Source organism: Anas acuta, chromosome 8 (genome assembly GCF_963932015.1).
Source record: "Anas acuta chromosome 8, bAnaAcu1.1, whole genome shotgun sequence".
Taxonomy (NCBI): domain Eukaryota; kingdom Metazoa; phylum Chordata; class Aves; order Anseriformes; family Anatidae; genus Anas; species Anas acuta.
In genome coordinates, this window is record NC_088986.1 from 12,451,471 (window position 1) to 12,468,774 (window position 17,304).

General features: G+C 34.4%; 1 protein-coding gene across 22 annotated transcripts in view; it reads right to left on the reverse strand.

Annotated features, from left to right (window-relative positions):
- Positions 1–17,304, reverse strand: part of FUBP1 (far upstream element binding protein 1) — a 36,976-nt gene that overhangs the window by 11,381 nt on the left and 8,291 nt on the right. For 3 of the 22 annotated variants that reach the window (XM_068691049.1, XM_068691043.1, XM_068691052.1), the window contains 10 exons: positions 17,199–17,301; positions 17,015–17,115; positions 16,229–16,370; positions 14,997–15,157; positions 13,986–14,140; positions 13,824–13,903; positions 10,613–10,744; positions 9,881–9,955; positions 5,481–5,626; positions 2,918–2,965 (listed from right to left, as the gene is read on the reverse strand). In XM_068691049.1, coding sequence (XP_068547150.1) covers positions 2,918–2,965; positions 5,481–5,626; positions 9,881–9,955; positions 10,613–10,744; positions 13,824–13,903; positions 13,986–14,140; positions 14,997–15,157; positions 16,229–16,370; positions 17,015–17,115; positions 17,199–17,301 — 1,143 coding nt within the window. Of the gene's footprint in view, positions 1–380; positions 3,921–4,744; positions 5,099–5,480; positions 5,627–9,880; positions 9,956–10,612; positions 10,745–11,031; positions 13,406–13,823; positions 13,904–13,985; positions 14,141–14,996; positions 15,158–16,228; positions 16,371–17,014; positions 17,116–17,198; positions 17,302–17,304 lie in introns of those variants that run through there. The other 19 variants (XM_068691055.1, XM_068691044.1, XM_068691053.1 and 16 more) reach the window with 17 other exon arrangements.

Sequence of the window (17,304 nt, forward strand, 5' to 3'; positions counted from 1 at the left end):
TTACAAACAAGTCACATTTTAAATTGAAAAGCATGTGGAGAGCCTTAACATAAGACACAATCTGCAGCAAATTAAATTTATGCCATCATTTCAAAATGACTGAACAAAATTCTATTATGCTCAATCATGATGACTGCTCTCTGTACAGTTACCTATTAAAAGTCATTCTTCTGCCTCAATAAAAGTTGTAAATTCAGACATTTTGAAAAAATGATAAACTACAGGGTTTTCAATGAGCATTTATCCTAATAGCCATATACATGTATTTTCATGTGGGTGATGTTCATTCACATAAGTACTAGTTGCTGCAATATCTTTCCTCTGAAGCTGTAATTTAAAACTAATTAAGGCACGGTAGGAGCACAAAGAAGACAAGAACATTTCTATTATTATCCATCAGTTTACATTTATTGAGAAAAACCATACAAAAAACATTATACAGTTAACGTGTACCCATATTACATACAATGCCAAGCTCAAAACCACATTTTTGTAAAGCATTCAATTTACCTCAAGTCCAAGCTGCATCTCCCTAAGACACTGTTCCCATCACAGTTGCCTTTTAAAGCCAATCTTCTTTTTACACACGGGTAGTTTCTGCAGAGAACACTTTTCTCAGGACGAAAATGCATTTCACATGCACACAAGAGAAATATTTGTGCATACATAAGAGTTTCACAAGCTATTACTAGGGAAGAGGGAATCCTGTCAACTGTATGCTTTCTTAAAGGCCTGGGGTCCTCCCTTCCTCCCACCATTTTCAGAAAAAGGCAAAATAAGAAGCTCTTAGCATGCAATGGAAAACTTAAAAATCACTTTGGAATAGAACAGGGGAGAAACAGTTTCTATCATCCAATAAAATACCACCAGAAAAACAATGAAATATGTCAAGATAGGCTGTACAAGTTGAATAATGATCCTGTCTGCCTGGTCAATTTAAATAGGTGACCTACGGTCATGTTAGGTTGAAGATTACCCACCCGATATTTTACTTAATGTCCTATTAACATATATGCTGCAGAAGGCTATATGAAAACATTTGTCCTACTTTGAACTTTATGCTTCCCTTCAAAACTTTTTATGTTCTTCACATTCTACCTAATTTTTGAGATTCTAAGGGGGAAAATGCAAGAAACATTTCAAGATAGCTTTTATTACATTCCTAAGAAAATCCCATCATCTTTTTGGATCAGGATAACTCCAATAATGTATTTTCTGTTTTCCCAAGAACTATGAATTTTGAGAGAGTTGAAAAATAAACTCTAAGCTTAGTACGAAACAGCATGCCTCTAAGCCCATCAGTGAGAAAGCTGAAAGTCAATACACCAAAACCGCTACACACTAAGGTAAGAAACTCATCTTCCACACCCTAGCAACGTTCCAAAAAACAGGCTTTCTTCTCTATTTCCTTCTACTGGCTAAACTTAGCAATTGAAAGACTGTTAAATACATTTTAGGAACAACAGTTGTAGAAAAAAAGTACCATGTAAAAAGAAGCGAACAAATGACTCACCCCAACACTAAATTCATGGAATCAAAATCCAAATGGGACACACCTAACTTTTTCTTGTGTCAAAAATGAAGTCAAGTTACACATTAAACTACAGACCATCATACATTAAGTAGCTTGAGAAACTGAAGCACAACTATTAATTTAGTTCAAAAAGTCAATATATCTAAGCTTGGCTGTTTAGAAGAATATAAATTAAAATAGATTGCTTATTATTATTAAATCACAGTTTAAAAACTTAACAGATTATGGAACATTTATGGTCAAACAAATAATACTTTAAAGAATGAAAAGTGATCAAAACAAAAATTATACCCTACACCATTATGTATGGGATACATTTCAAATCTGTTATGTTTTTGCCAATTTTACCTTCTACATGGAGCCCTTCTATGGTCCATGCTCATCGGCTCACCAATGGCATACACTCAAAGGATTCCTCTTTACTGGTAGTAACTATCTCAGGACCTGATTCTATGAGCTATGATTTGGTGCTTGCAGCATCTTCAGCACTGTGTGTGAAAATGAAGGCAGTATTTTTGAATATTTTTCTTTAATGTACAGATAAGCAGGACTTTTGAAAGAGGAGCAGCACATTTTAGAAACAGAATAATCAACAAACAAATAGATGCTGCTTTACTTTAAGCTAAAAAAGGAAACAAAAACCTGTACCAGACCATCTGTAAGACATACAAACATTTTAAACTATCAAAATATACAGCAATTCAGTTAAAGTATCATGAAACAGGATACACTGACTGCTATGTAGATAAAATATTATTTGCTGTACTGTTAACATTTAACTGGTGCACATGCTTTTCCAAATAAAACATACTAATCTGTGAAACTCTAGAATCTATTTTCCTACCATGTCAAGTATGAGTGAACAAACTAATTTATCTAAAAATTCCACTAACACACTGTAACTGTAAGACAACTTATCAAGTTCAGTGATAACAACAAGAAGTTATATTCTTTATATTTAAGTCTTACGTGTTTGAGCGAGAACAGTGCCCTACTATAAAAAACATTTGTGAAGGCTGTTGAAGTTTCTAACCAAAGTAATTCCTGCATATTTTAAAGGTTTTGATTCTTTAATTGCAACAAGTAACTATTTGAGGAAAAGTAACAAAAAATACTTATTTTGCTTAACTTCAATTAATGCAATCTACTAATCTTTTCTAAAAAAAAAAAAAAAAAAAAAAAAAGGATACATATTTACCTAGAAATAGAAACAGTTGTTTAAAAACTTAAAAGACTTTCTTTCCACTGAAATGGAACCATGAGTAACAATGCATTTGGGAAAGCAGCAGATTGCTTTTCAATACACAACCACAAAGATCTCACAGGGACAACATTAATGTACTGAAATATTTAAATTTATATACTTCCTTAGGTTGTGCTTACCTGTTGCTTTTTTGCAGCAGAACCTAAGGTGGAAGGTCTGGGAAGGCACTGTGAAGTATAAATAATTGCACTGTTTGCAATTAATAAAGATTTTATACCTTAAATGAATCAAAATCAACAGCCTCCATTTTGTGAATGATAAAGAATCCAGTGAATTCAATTTTGCTCAGTTTAGTACATCATAAATGCACCATTCTATAAGGTTATCTACAAAATACCATGCACAATATCTGAACTATTAAACTTCATACCCTACACTAAAGATAGCAAATACTGTCCTATCCTTTTATAAGGTACCAGAATAATTCCTAATTGTAAAAGGGATAAAAATAATTCCTTCGATTTCTATAGCACAAAACATACATTGCTAATTACCTGAATAAACTACTTCAATTTTTTCAAGCCTTAACTTTTACTTCTCTGTGCAGCCACTCTAAAAAAATGTATTCTCAAAGCAACAATATGGTGTTCCAAAGGATAAAGCAAGTAACAGATATAGAATTAAAACATACCTATATCACTACATATCTTCAAACTAACTGAAGACAAAGACAACTTCTGGCTATCAAGTGGTTCCAAAAACTTCAATGTTATTATATGCATACTTTAATACACTGAATGATACAGCCGTCTCAAAGAGTACTATTACTCAGAAACAAAAACATGATTTTCTTTAGCTATTGCTGAACGTTTCACGAATACTTACCCACAAAGCTCACATTATGTGTATGTAATATGTATATACACAAACCTATGTTTTTGAATTAAGAAGCAATTACGTTTTCCTAAGATATCAGCACTGTATTCCAACATAATATTCACACAAGTATGGCATTTTCATTATGTGGAACATCGACAAAAAGATACTGTTGCAGTTCATCAATTTGTCATTCTGATGTACTTACAGTGCAATGCTCCTTGAAGGAACAATCAAGGATGATACACAGCACAGTCCTCCTCACCCCTATAGAGCTAGTTCTATACTGGCTGGATCAAACCTGCACTTCAACAGACAATGGCAAGACAGACTGTATTGCATGTAGTCTAATATATGCAAAGAGCCAATAAATATGCAAAGAGCAAACATAGGATTTCAAGAGAATCAGACTTTTAGTATGAGCATTAGAGCAGTAAGTTTCAAGTATATTAAAAAAAAAAATCAATTGATTCAAATACTTGTCTTCAGTATTTACAAAAACAGAAGTTATCTGCTTTGCAGGAAGTTCTCAACCACTCCCCACCACTCAAACAAAACAGCGTTTCAAGGACAGATGCAATTTTTTTTTTTTTTTTTTTTAAAACTACTATGCATACCATATTGACTTTTCTACACTGAATTTTGAAGTGGACTACTTCAAATTGAAGGCTTAAGCACATTACACTTAAAATAAATGTTATAACTAGTCTGAAAAATCCTTAAAATAGTTATACAGGAACAGTTTTGAAGTATTCAATTAAGAACAGAAGCTCTGTTGTAAACAGCTGTACAGGTCTGAAACAGTGGTCACATATAAAAGGAAATTTCACTGTTAATGCAATGGAAGTATGCCAAAAGATCACTTTCTTAAACACATGCAGTTTTAAACAAATAGAAAGAAAATTAAGGTATCAAGATTATTGGTGCTAGGCAGCAACACACAATGAATGAAAGAGATTCTCCACCTATAACTATTCTGCAAGAGGGGAAAAACATGCTAACGACAACTTCTTAAAACTCTGCAAAGTTTCGGGGGAAAAAATCTCATTTCTGTACAGGTACCTTGATTCAGCGTTGCAAATCAATCCTATAACTCTTTAAATACCCACATATCCAACTTACCGACACAGGAGGTTTCATATTATTTATTGTAAAGCACAAAACAGGCATTTTAAAAGTGATAAAGAATACATTGAAAAAGTACATTTATATCACAAAGCATCGACCACATAATTGCAAATACATTTGCTGGAATGTGTACATCTACACTAATACTAAAAACAAACCATTTTTCATTTCTACACAGAAATATTACCTCCTATCAGTAGTGATAGATATTTTGTACATTTTCAAAAACACTACTTTTTTTTTAACCAAACAAAATTAAGATCTTCATCAAGGCGTCTGCATCCATACATTTAACAAAGGTTTTTTCCCCCACACAATGAAGCAAATACTGTATTGTCCACTTCTTATTATTGGCCCTGTGCAGAAGAGATACATAAGAGATACACAAAAAGTTAAAGAAAATCCTTTAAATTGAGCTAACTCAGGAGTGAAGCCTTTAAGAAAGAAAAATTGGTTAATGTAAATGGTGGTGGCTTCTTGCATGGTTTTCAAAACCCTGGGAGGAGAAAGTTTCTTTTTCTTTTTTTAAAAATCAAAATCACCAAACATATGGATAGATAAAGAACTCAAGTTATCCGGTAAACAAAGTCATCTATTAATTATTCTGATAGTTATTTTGCTAGAAAAAAAAAAGAAAAGATGCATACTCCAAAGGTAACAAAGCAGGAGACATGCAAAAAAATATCTGTAACCACTGAAACAGAAGCCAGCCAGAAAAGCACATTTAATGAACTGTACCTGTGGTGCTGGAGGATGTTGTGGCATTCCCTGTGGACTTGTCTGGGCGTAATATGCTGCCTGTTGTCTGTAGTACTCAGCCCATGCCGCACTGTAATCTGGCTGACCACCTGGCGGAGCTCCAGCAGGCGCAGGAACTGCTTGACCTACAAGTATTTACATTTATATAGCTTTGCTGATGCAATACAAGTGAGAAAATTTCAAAATCTCACTGCCTAACAAATGTCATTTTGTTTATCGCAATATTTCTTGAAGGCTTTTGAATAGCCTTGTGGTTGCTCCTTTTGAACTAACTGCTCTTCCCATTATTTTAATGCAGTGATGCCCAAACAAAACCAAGAAACCATTAGGACAGAAAATTCTCACTCTTGAATCATGTTCCAGAGCACTAAGTGTTTAAAGCATCTGATCAAAACTATCCTAGTCAATCAGTAGCATTTATATTGAAATACAGGTCAACAAGGGAGATCAGGTCATCTGCCTAGACTGACAGGATTTATCATATTATACAGGCTGCATTACTTAATTCAGTAATTCATTCATTCATTCTCCCAATTTTGGCACCCTTAATGTGATTTTGGGGTTAGTACATGTTACTTTTTTCAAAAGAGCACTGATGTTTGTGAACATTTATTCAAAAACAGAGTATAGATCTGAAACATCTCTCAACCCAAGTTGCAAGTTCCAAGCCTCTAAAAGTAAGTGTAAACACATGCACGCAGCTGAGAACTACCAATCCTTCCAACAAAATCAAGCTACACCTTAAAAACTTTGCAAAGGTGATAGACTAATACACCAGGACTCTGTAATGCATCAAAAATATTACGGCTCCAACAACAGGGGAGCTTCCCAAGAACAAGGGCTGAAAGGTTTCAATCCTATCCACAACCCCTCACTTTTTATTCAGGTATAAGATCACTGATCACCCTTCTGCAGAAAATGAATACAAAGGATTCTAAAACTGCTTTATAGGGTATCAGGTTGTTTTTTTGTTTGTATATTTTTAATACTTTTACACAGAAAATTCACATGAAGAGGACTAGTCACCCACACTTCTCTTACATGCATGTCTTTTCTCCCAGTCCTCCTCAAGTGTGAGCTGGGAAGCCAAACATTTGGGAAAGCACTATCCTGAATGTCTTCAAAATACTATCTTCCTTTTCCAACCATCTCTACAATTTATGTATTTTTTTCACTTACTCTGTAGATATATTAAAAGAAACAACATCATCTTCTCCATCAGTTTTTGAGTAAAGCAGTAAAGCAAATATTTCCCAGAAAAACATTAGAAGTTCAGAGCTGAAACCACGTTACAATCTACACTTTTGATCAACAATTTTCACCTAAACTATCTTCAGTATGGTTTCTAATTGTCTCAGGATGCACTTTTTCCAAGTTCATTATTAATCTATGACATCAGAATTTAGGTCTGAATTCAGTTACTAAAAATCTAAGGCATTTTTTACGCATTATGACCCAAGAATCTTTCAACATTTAACCAGCTATGCTAAGAAAGTGCTTAAATTCAAATAATATATCAAACATAGTCAGTTTGACATCTACACTTATTGCCCTAGAATGGGTTAATAAAATCTTGCAATATTTTAGCTGCACTGTTCCTCCACGAAGTATTGCAAGCCATTCTGAAACTACACATGGAATTCAGCAGCTTAGTCAAAACCTTCTGAGTGCACAGAACTGCACCGGAACACGCTCATTAACATCCAGATTCACCTGGAGCACTAATAAGTGAAAGTGATTAACTGTATTTAAAGGCAACATAATAAACACAGAATATCTCTTCCATTAAGGCAGGCTAAGAAAGAAAACTCCAGAGGATTCTACATTTCTTCCACTTCTCAAACATGGAGGGTGATTCTAATAAGGGAAAGCTTTTCTTTTCCCTCATTCATGCTACAATGCTGAGGAATCATTAAAGAATAGTTCTACCGTTTTATTATGATATCTCTTTATTACAAATCAAGTATATTATAACAACTTTAAACAATAAATTTACAAACTCCTATAGTGACATACAGATCATTTACTAAAGTGTCACTTCGTGCTTAGTGGGAACTGCCATCCTTATGAGATTTTTAGGGCCCACCTATACTAATCTTCATTTCAACTCTTGTAGGCAGAAGAATAGTATGCCTTTAACTGAAGACAACAGCACCGATATGTCTTCAAGAGTTAAACTGCTGTCTTGTTAACTTGTAATACCCTAAGGAAGTTTAAAACAAGTTGTCTGCATTCATGACTTCGGGTACCACGAAAATAAAAGGATCTGAGTCACCTACAAGATCCACATAGAGTAACTTACCAGTGTGGATAAGTAATGTCATCAGTTCTTCAGTCTTACTTTTAACTGTATTTGTTACTCAAAGCAATAGCTCCTGAGCAAAATAAAGGTTTGAAACATAGGATGGATTTTGCCACTCTATTTCCAAGTTGGAAACAGGTTATTTTTAAGTCACTCTTATACACTTTAAGTCATGGGCAAAACACATGCTCTCTGTGAGTAGCTGTGTCCTATCACACAGGTAGGAAGTCACTTTGGGTAGTCCCAAGTTCCAGTTTAGTTTTCTGAAACGACACTTTGAAGTTTTTTTTAACAGTTGTTTCTGTAATTATCTCTGCTGTGGAAAAAAAATGAAACTGAGTCCAAGAATGAACTGTAATTCCTACTTTTCCCCTTTTGCAATAGTTACCAGAAACAGGACCATTAGACAACTACCAGAAGAACAGCAGTAGCTGTATTTGGGAGAGTGGAGCCCACAAGAACTTGCTGATGGAATGCCTTCCAATTTGTCAGAATTTTTACTATTACTAAACACTGTTAAACTTCAGGCAGTGTTTTTCCCTGCCTCCATATTTAGTGCTAGATGGGCAATCTCTGCTCTTCAGCCCCACTTGTTCAGTTCATCCTCTTTTCTAAGTGAATCTTAATTGAAATTACATCTTCCATCTCAACATTTTTAACATGCTGATGAAGCAGGAAGTTCTCATGATTTATAAACACACTTTTCAAGAGTGCACATATCAAGAGCTCCCCTTCAGGCAAAGATCAGAAAAATAAGTGAAGATCAGAACTACTTGTTTTTCCTCTTAGATATCTGACTTTTGTGTTGGAATTTATCAACTTTGAAATTTAAGAGCAATTACTTACATTTCCTGATGTTCCTCTTGAATTAATATTCCTCTTTGGACATGCTCCCAAAATCCTTATCAAAACTCTTTTTACTAGCTGGTATTTAGTTAGAGCACGTGCAAGACTAGTGTAACCCAAACTTTGCTTTCCAGAGATAAGTAAGAACCAACAAGTTAGATTACTCGTAAAGATAATGAAATACCCTAATACTTTGCATTGAAGAACATGAGCTGAACCAAGAGACAGTAAATTTAGGAAAAAACACCAAATGCAAAAACAACAACAACAGAAAAAATGAAACAGGAAGAAAAAGAATTTCCATTACATCTTAAAATCACGTGTTTAAAACTTCTATTGCAATTGTTGTTTCATTTTTCTTGATATACAATTCTTGAAATATCCCTTTAACTTTTGTGTTTCATTTTAACACTGTGCCAAAATCAGATACTACTGTATGTTTGGTCGAAGTGAGATCCCAGAGCACTGGTATGTATTCCTAAGGCCATTAGTCCTCTGTATACAAATCTACATTATGCATAATATCCAGGAGTGGTCACTATGGCCAAAACATTGACATGCAAGACCTTACCATTATTTAAAAGACCGTGCCTTCTGCCAATGCATCAACAGCACATATTCTTTCTTTATTCAGTAAATGAGGAGCCTTGAACTTAATGTAAATTTTTTTCAATTCTTCAAAGTGAAGCCAAGCAAAATATTTTTAAGAAGCTAGCAATTATACATAAACCGCAGTTTAAAATATGTGTCTTAAATGCTGCAGAGCAAACACAACTCAAGGAAGTGTATGATGTAAATGAAGGTTAGTTATGACATTTAATACCTTCATCACAGAAAGCAAATGTTAAAGAAAAAAGATACATAATTTTAACAGAACAGGCAACACAGCTATTGAACAATAAAATCAACAGCTTCATAAAAAGCAGACCTCCAAAACATACTTTCATACACTTAAAAATACTCAAATTGAAGCATCTAAAACGTATTGTTTCCCAGTCATCAAGTAGAGACATTTAAGTAGTAAATGTTTTGCTAAAGCTGATTACTAGCATCAATACAAGTAAACGCCTTGAATACTATTTTCTGATTTTCTTCATGGTTCAGGGATTTTAGATGCTACAGTTCGAAGACAAATGGACAATGCATTTTCTTTAAGAAAAAAAAACACATCTAATGAGTTATGCAGATCTATAGCATCTTACTATACAACATGGAAAACATACACACATACCCATTTTTTTGTAGTACTCCTCCCATGCCTTTGTATAGTCAACCTGTCCTGCTGGTGCCGGATTTGGTTGATCTCCTGAATTAAACAATAACAACAAAAAAGGTCTAGATAAAACTACAATTTCTGTTTATATACAGACATAAAAATCATCACCTGACTTTTTCAGTAACAATCTCAATTATGTTATTCAAATTTGACCCTAGAAACCTATGCGGTCCAAGCTACTACAAATACAAATGATTACTAGAAGAAACCACAAAGAATTACTTGAAGCGCTCAGCATATGTTCAGAATTCAATTGTAAATTGTACATCACTCACAGTACAAAATACTAATTAAAATGTGTTAAGCCTCATGCAGACTGTAACACACAAGTACATACTACAAGCAATTTTCCTAAAACCACTGAAAGCGATGCAACAGTTTAAGCAATTGACAATTAACTGTTTTGCTCATTCTTTCACTCGTGACTGACCACACTATAAAGATGCAATTAAATCAGCCCAAGCTACTGGAAAAGTATGCCTTTGGAATTATATTACAAGTCATATTCAAGATTACCCTCAGTACTGCTGAAATGAAGAATATCATCAAATGAAGGCTGTAAGCAACAGTTTCCCAAGAAAACAAACCACCACAGAATAAGTTTACCCAATATATGAAGACAGCAATAAAAATAATAGTTCATCTACACCCCCAGAAAAGAGCAATTAATTCATTTTATTAAACTGCTACCTTGCCCATTAGTTTGGGTTGTAGCTGGTCCACCAGGAGGGGCTGCAGGTGGTGGCTGTGCTTGCTGCTGATAGTAGTGAGCATAATAAGCTGCCCATGCTGCTGAATTGGGATCTGTTCCTGGCTTGCCTATGAAACAAAAAGTAACCATTTACACGAGTAATATGAACTGAATGCTGCTCTCAACTTACCCTGTTCTTATGCACTTGCATTTTCCTCCAAGAGAAAAATTCATCTAAACCATGTAATCACGTCAACCTGTTCTTTTTGTTCTGGCACAAACTTTCTGTCAGGTTTCAGACAAGCATATGGTACAAGCTAGACTTTCATAGGACTGCTGAGATAATATCATTCTAGAACCCACACTACTATAACACCATTTATTAATTTTAAAGGTGATATAAGCAGAAACAGTCTCACATTTAAAGTAATCATGTTACTCAATGGCAGCAAAAATGAATCATTCCAGCACCAAACAATTTCAGTGGTTTCACTTTCATTATAGCCTCACACTAGCAATTCCAGCACATGCATGCTAAATACATATTTCTGAAAATAGAAGCATACAAGTCTTACTATGCATTTGCAGTGTTTGATAGGTAAATCTTAAGGTAAAAGCGAAATACAGAAACACAGCATTTTAAGAACCTGAATTCTCATACATGGCTATAAAGCATCACTGTTTACTTACAGCTTTTTAGTAAAAAAATGATTGTAACACTTTCATCTTCTGCAGCTATCTCCATGCTTCCCTTATTTTTAACTACATCTAGGTAGGCCAATGATGGAGCTTCCTAGAGTCTTATTTCTCTAACGTTTTTCACATATAGCCTTTAGGAACGGTTATTCTTCTTGCTGAATCACACAGAGATTGATTACATTAACAGACTGGCAAACCACAGAAATTGTAATTCTACTATTAGAGACCATGACGTTTCATAACACAACCAGTATCTTTTAACACCATTTGCATCCTTAGATAACAAAAGTATCTGCAAATAAATGGGGCCAAATGATGGAAAAACTTCACATAGAACACAGACAACAAAACGTTTTAGGAACGAAAGAATATTCCCCCAAACCAAAAACAGTTAAGTCAGTGACTAACTGAAGAGAAATAAAAATATTCCTTGAACAAAGTAGAGACATGAAACAGCAAATTTCATGCAGTATTTCATTTGGCAGTACAGTCAAACGTAACCAGATAAAATGCATATAATAGATCAGCATACAGAAAGCAAAGTTAACAGGCTGTTTCCCTTTTAGAAATACACTGCTTGCATTGACAACAGTGGATGTAAGCAATATGCCCTGGCACTGTGCTCAACTTTTCTGGGGAAAGAGGAAGACTGTCAAGGGATAACCTATTATGCATTACAGGAATGTTTCCACACAACCCAAACAGTTACATACCCAGCTTAACACATTTAGTTACTGAACAAAGTGTACAGCAGGAGGAACCACATCTCTTGAACAGCTTGGATAAAGAAACAACACTGCTCATGACAGATGCAACTGATATTGGCACAGTGTCATTTAACATAAAACTAACATTTACTACTCTAAAGTTACCTGTAAATATATAAAAAAAGCCATTGCTTGATCCCACCCCACACCCCTTGGTAGCAATTGCTCTAGAATAGAAGAACACTGTGTGGGATTCACTAAATCTCCAAAGAAATCTGGTAACTAGCTCCACTGTCACGTGATACAAGCATGATTTTGGAGAGCGTATCTGAAAAAATGACTGCAATAATCCATTTATTTCACTGAAATAAGTGTAAAAACACCCGTACAAAAATTCATTCAAGTAAATGCTAGTCAAAAGAAACACTGACTTCAGCTGCACCTAAGAAAAACTTAATTAGATTTGCAAGACAAGTGTTTATCTGAAAAACAATGATAAAATCATCAAGATGACATCAAGATGAGTGTTCGTCATTTTTCTTACGTATTGTTATGCAGAGAAGTAATTTCATAAAACAAGGAAAAGGTGAGAGTGAAGAAGACTGCAACATTTTGGCAGTGGTATTGCATTAAATGACAGTTGGTAGGCTGAGAATTCAAGTCAAGTCACTTTGAATTATTTTACCATTAAATACTGATAACAGGCATTTTTTAATACTAAATGGAATACATGCAGAGCTACCATAGAAGTCTGAGAACTGAAAATAGAGACGGTTCTTTGCCAAGAACAGATATATAAAAGAATTGAACATGAACAGAACTCTGTAGATTTCAACATTCTCCAAAGCCCTATCCTATTTCACTTTTGTCAGGACCAGTGGCTATCACAAAATATTTACTCCATTTAAAACAAAAATCAAATTGAGGTCTTTCAGTTGAAGTTCTGAAGAGGGTCTACCTCAAACAAATGAGGTACAAGTGACTCAAGTATCTAGCCTTACCATGCCTTCTGGGACTGCAGTTCAGTTTCCCCACTTGCTCTAGTCCAACCAAAGGAAGTAACTCTTTTAAAGAAAGTCAGGAGACTAAAACTTCGAGAAGTTGTAATCAAGAAAAAAATCCTGATTTTGACAAAGATAAACAGAAGTAGAAGAAACAGATTCTCCAAAGATGGCTTTCAGAAGGAAATACAAAACCATTATAAGCAAAGCCTCAAAACACATAATCCTATCCACTTTACTTGCAACAGTTCAACAGAAGTTTTAATAGTCAGGAAGGATTGAGCAGATCTGTGTACCATATTCTGAGGAGCAATTTCATATACGTGAACAAAAACTAGAAATACATAATACAGCATACTGGGCAAAGTCAGGATCAGGGACACTGTTCAAAATAAAATAAAAAGACTCATTGAGTATTAGGAAAGAAAATACATCCTAATTAAAGAACTTTATGTAAAAACAAAAGCTAATCATATTCCATTACAAGAATAATGAACTGATTTGCACAAAAATCAGTTAAGCAAGCACCTTGTAAGAAGAAGTAGCATAAATTGGGAGGCAAGATCAAAAACGTTCATTAAAGAAGCATATTCCAGCTGTGACAACTCAATTTCAACAAATTAAGCAACACAGAAGCATAAAACATATAAATTGAGCATCTATAAAGAAAAACCTGAAGAACAGCAACTTTTTCTGATTTACCAGCGTAACACAAATGCATTAAGAACACACATTTGTAAGGACAAAGTGGATTTTACTGAAAGCGTATCACACTACAGTAAACTGTTGACATTTCTTACCTGGATCTGGCGGATTTGGTGGCTGCCAGTGTGGATAAGCATTTCCCCATCCTTGCGGAGCATATGGAGCTGGAGGACCACTATAAAACATCAAGTGAAACACAGTGAAAGCCAGTCCCAGGATCACTGGAAAAAAAGGAAACTAGCTGAAGCAATACTTACTGAGGTGCAGGGCCAGGAGGCCCTGGATTATAAGGAGCTGGGTTATATGGTCCCATGGGAGCACCAGGACCTGGTGGCCCAGGAGGTCCATGTGGGCCAGGAACAACACCATGGGGTCCATGAGGAACAGGTGGACCCAATGGATTTACAGGACCCTGTATAATGGAAGTAGAGTACAGATGAAAATAAACCCCCAAGTCCTTGTTCTTCTGCAGTTTAGAAGTATAAATCTGAACCATTTAGGAATAAAATCCAAAAGGTTTGATGGCTCTTCAATAAAGACTGGAGAGTCAAGTCTTTTTTGATAAATTAGGTTTATAACTAGTTATCGAATACACTTAAAAGCAGCTGTGTCAGCAATAACTAAGTTGCATTTATTTCAGTTTTCTTGATAAAATGATTTTACAAATAAACATGGATTTTTCCATAAGTTGTTTCAACAATGAAAGGACGTCACTGTTTAAAAATAAACTGACATGTCTAAATCTGGCTAATCTTAATAACTACATGTTTATAAGATCAGGTACAAAAAATAGGCTGTCAACTTGTTTACATGCATACACATGCAAACAAAGTACAGTATGTTTTAAGAACTGTACCTAAAGAATTAAAACTGCACCTAAACATACCGAGACTGAAATACAATACCTGTAGTTTACTAGTTTTAAGAACACCGAGGATACCTTTGAAGTTGTCAAATGTTTTGTTATGTACAAAGTGGGCATCTTCAAGAACACATTATTAGAAAACAAAAAACTATACTACACTGAATGAAGTACCTATTTCAAGCCCTTGTTTATTTGCATTTTTATTTTAATTAACTCTGTCCTAACTGAAACCAGGACATAATGTTATCTTAAATTAGCAGTTTTATCACTTTAAACAACACAATTACCACTGTTTATTATAAACTATCTAAACTATATAATTCAGAAGTGAAATAAAAATCTCCAAAATGGATACTACTCTATTTAGTCATAATAGTAAAAGAAAAAATACTTATACACTTACTCCAATCTTTTCTTCTATAAGTTGCCGTGCATAATCTATTTGCTGGGGTGTTCCACGGATAGTAAACATCTTCATGTTTGGATCCGCATTAGGTGGAGGATTTCTTTGAAGTTCTATTCTAGCACCAGACTGCTGGCTTATGCTTTTGATAGTTTCACCCCCTATAAAGCAATATAGAGCATTTATGATATGCATTAAAACAAAACCACTAAGATTCAGTCAAATTAGAGAAAATCAACTATATGGAAGTTTAAGAACTGATAAGTAACCTATGCCATATAAGAACATTATTCCAATAACACAAAGAGCCTCTTTGTTGTGGGTAGAGCCCTAATTGCAATAAATGAGTAAAAATATTTAAGACTGCAGTGTTGTTACTCAGAAAAAAAAAATATTCCTACAATACTGTTTTTTTCCTGTTCATGTAAAAATATAAGATTAGTCATGAATAGCAACTGCTACCCACAGTTACCAGTAAATACAAAATTAAACCTTCCTGTATAGCAGTAGTTAAGATTTTCTGCAGTGCACTAAAACCAGAAAGATAAATTCCCCTGAAATAGTTCCTCCTCTTACAGAAATCCAAGAAGTTACTTGTATCATTAGCAGGTACATTTTCAGAACAGAGGTCACTTGGCATTTTAAAAAATTAAAAATAACAATAAAAAAAATCAACCCGTCAGGTCAAGAACTGAACTATGTCAGCCTACTTGTGTCTGGAAAACACATTACAAAAGATTAACATTTTCATTTAGAAGCATACAATAAATTATTTTGAAAATGAAATTCTATGAAAAGCGATCATTATAATAGACACCTGTAACATTTCTTATGTGTGATTCCACTGTAAACACCATCACCTTAATATACGAAAATTAGTTTTAAAAGTGATTTACAGATGCAGTAACTCTAGGCTGATGAAGCAGTTTCAAATACAAGTTAATTAAAATATCTATTTAAGAATCTACCAAACACTACCAATGTAGCTTACTTTTTATTACTATTAAAAACACAGGTTAGAAAAATTGATTGCTTCTTGATACTGAGGTATGTGTTTTGATGAGGAAAGGAATAATGAACAGAATAATAGGAGTGCTGTACACATAATTACGTGCAAAGGTTTCTCTTTAAATACCTCTCTAGCATGGTGTTTGTATAAACAGGAAAGATTTATTTATTTATTTATTTTTAACTACATACAGACACACACACATATATGTAAGATACATTGCCTTTGCCAATGATTAATCCAGTTTTGCCAGTGGGAACAATAAAATTGAATTCCTGTAATCCACCAGGAGGCCCCATGTTCCAGTTGCCTTGACCTCTACCCCTTCCTCGACCACCAGGTCCTGGTCCACCAGGGTTGCCAGCCTAAAAAGAAAAAGCACAAATTAACACATTCTATGAAAGCTACCCTAAACCAATCACTAAAGCCAACATGATACTTTTGCTTGGAATAATCACACAATTTGTTAAGAAAAATCTGATGTTATTACTCAGTTTTAATAAAATACATCTAAAACATAATTCAGGTGTTGTGTAAGATCTGAACAATTCTGCATACAAAAGACAAGTAAGGAAATGACATTCAAAAAAAACAGGAAGCTTCACACATACAAAGGTATCATTTTTGCCTGCTTTCTGTAAATGCAGTGGTGGGGTCTATCTTGTAACACGCATTTAAAACCATCTTTTAAACACTGATTTCAACCTAAAAGCAACAGCATATTGGTTATTAATAAGAGACAACAGAAGCAGCTCTAAAAAGGCCAGACTGAGCACCATGTCTATGGATCCATATTACCATTGCCATCCTGCCACTCCCAAAACTGTAGTTGTAAAAACTTTCATATTCCAGACTTAACTTTGAAGGAGATTTAGATACCACTACATTACTTTATTGTTATACTCATTTTAAAAACATTATGTCCTTCCGAAAGCCAAACAGGAAATTTTAAATGTTAACATGTTAAATATTAAAATGTTAATACAAACAATGTTAAGCATTACCCAACCTGAACACTTCGAAGGAGATCTGTAATAATTTCTGCAGCATGTTGACATCTGTCAGGAGGCCCTGTGATTTGGGCTATTCTATCTGGAGTTGTTCCATCATCTGGAATAAAAATGAACTATTCCAGTATATGCAATCCATTCAACTTGTATTAAATCACAGTAAATTATACATGTATTACCAACCTGGCTTAAATTGGATTCTAACACCGGCATCATTCTGTATTTTTTTTATCATCTCCCCATTTCTTCCAATTACAATACCTACAGCAAATCGTGGTATTGGAACCTT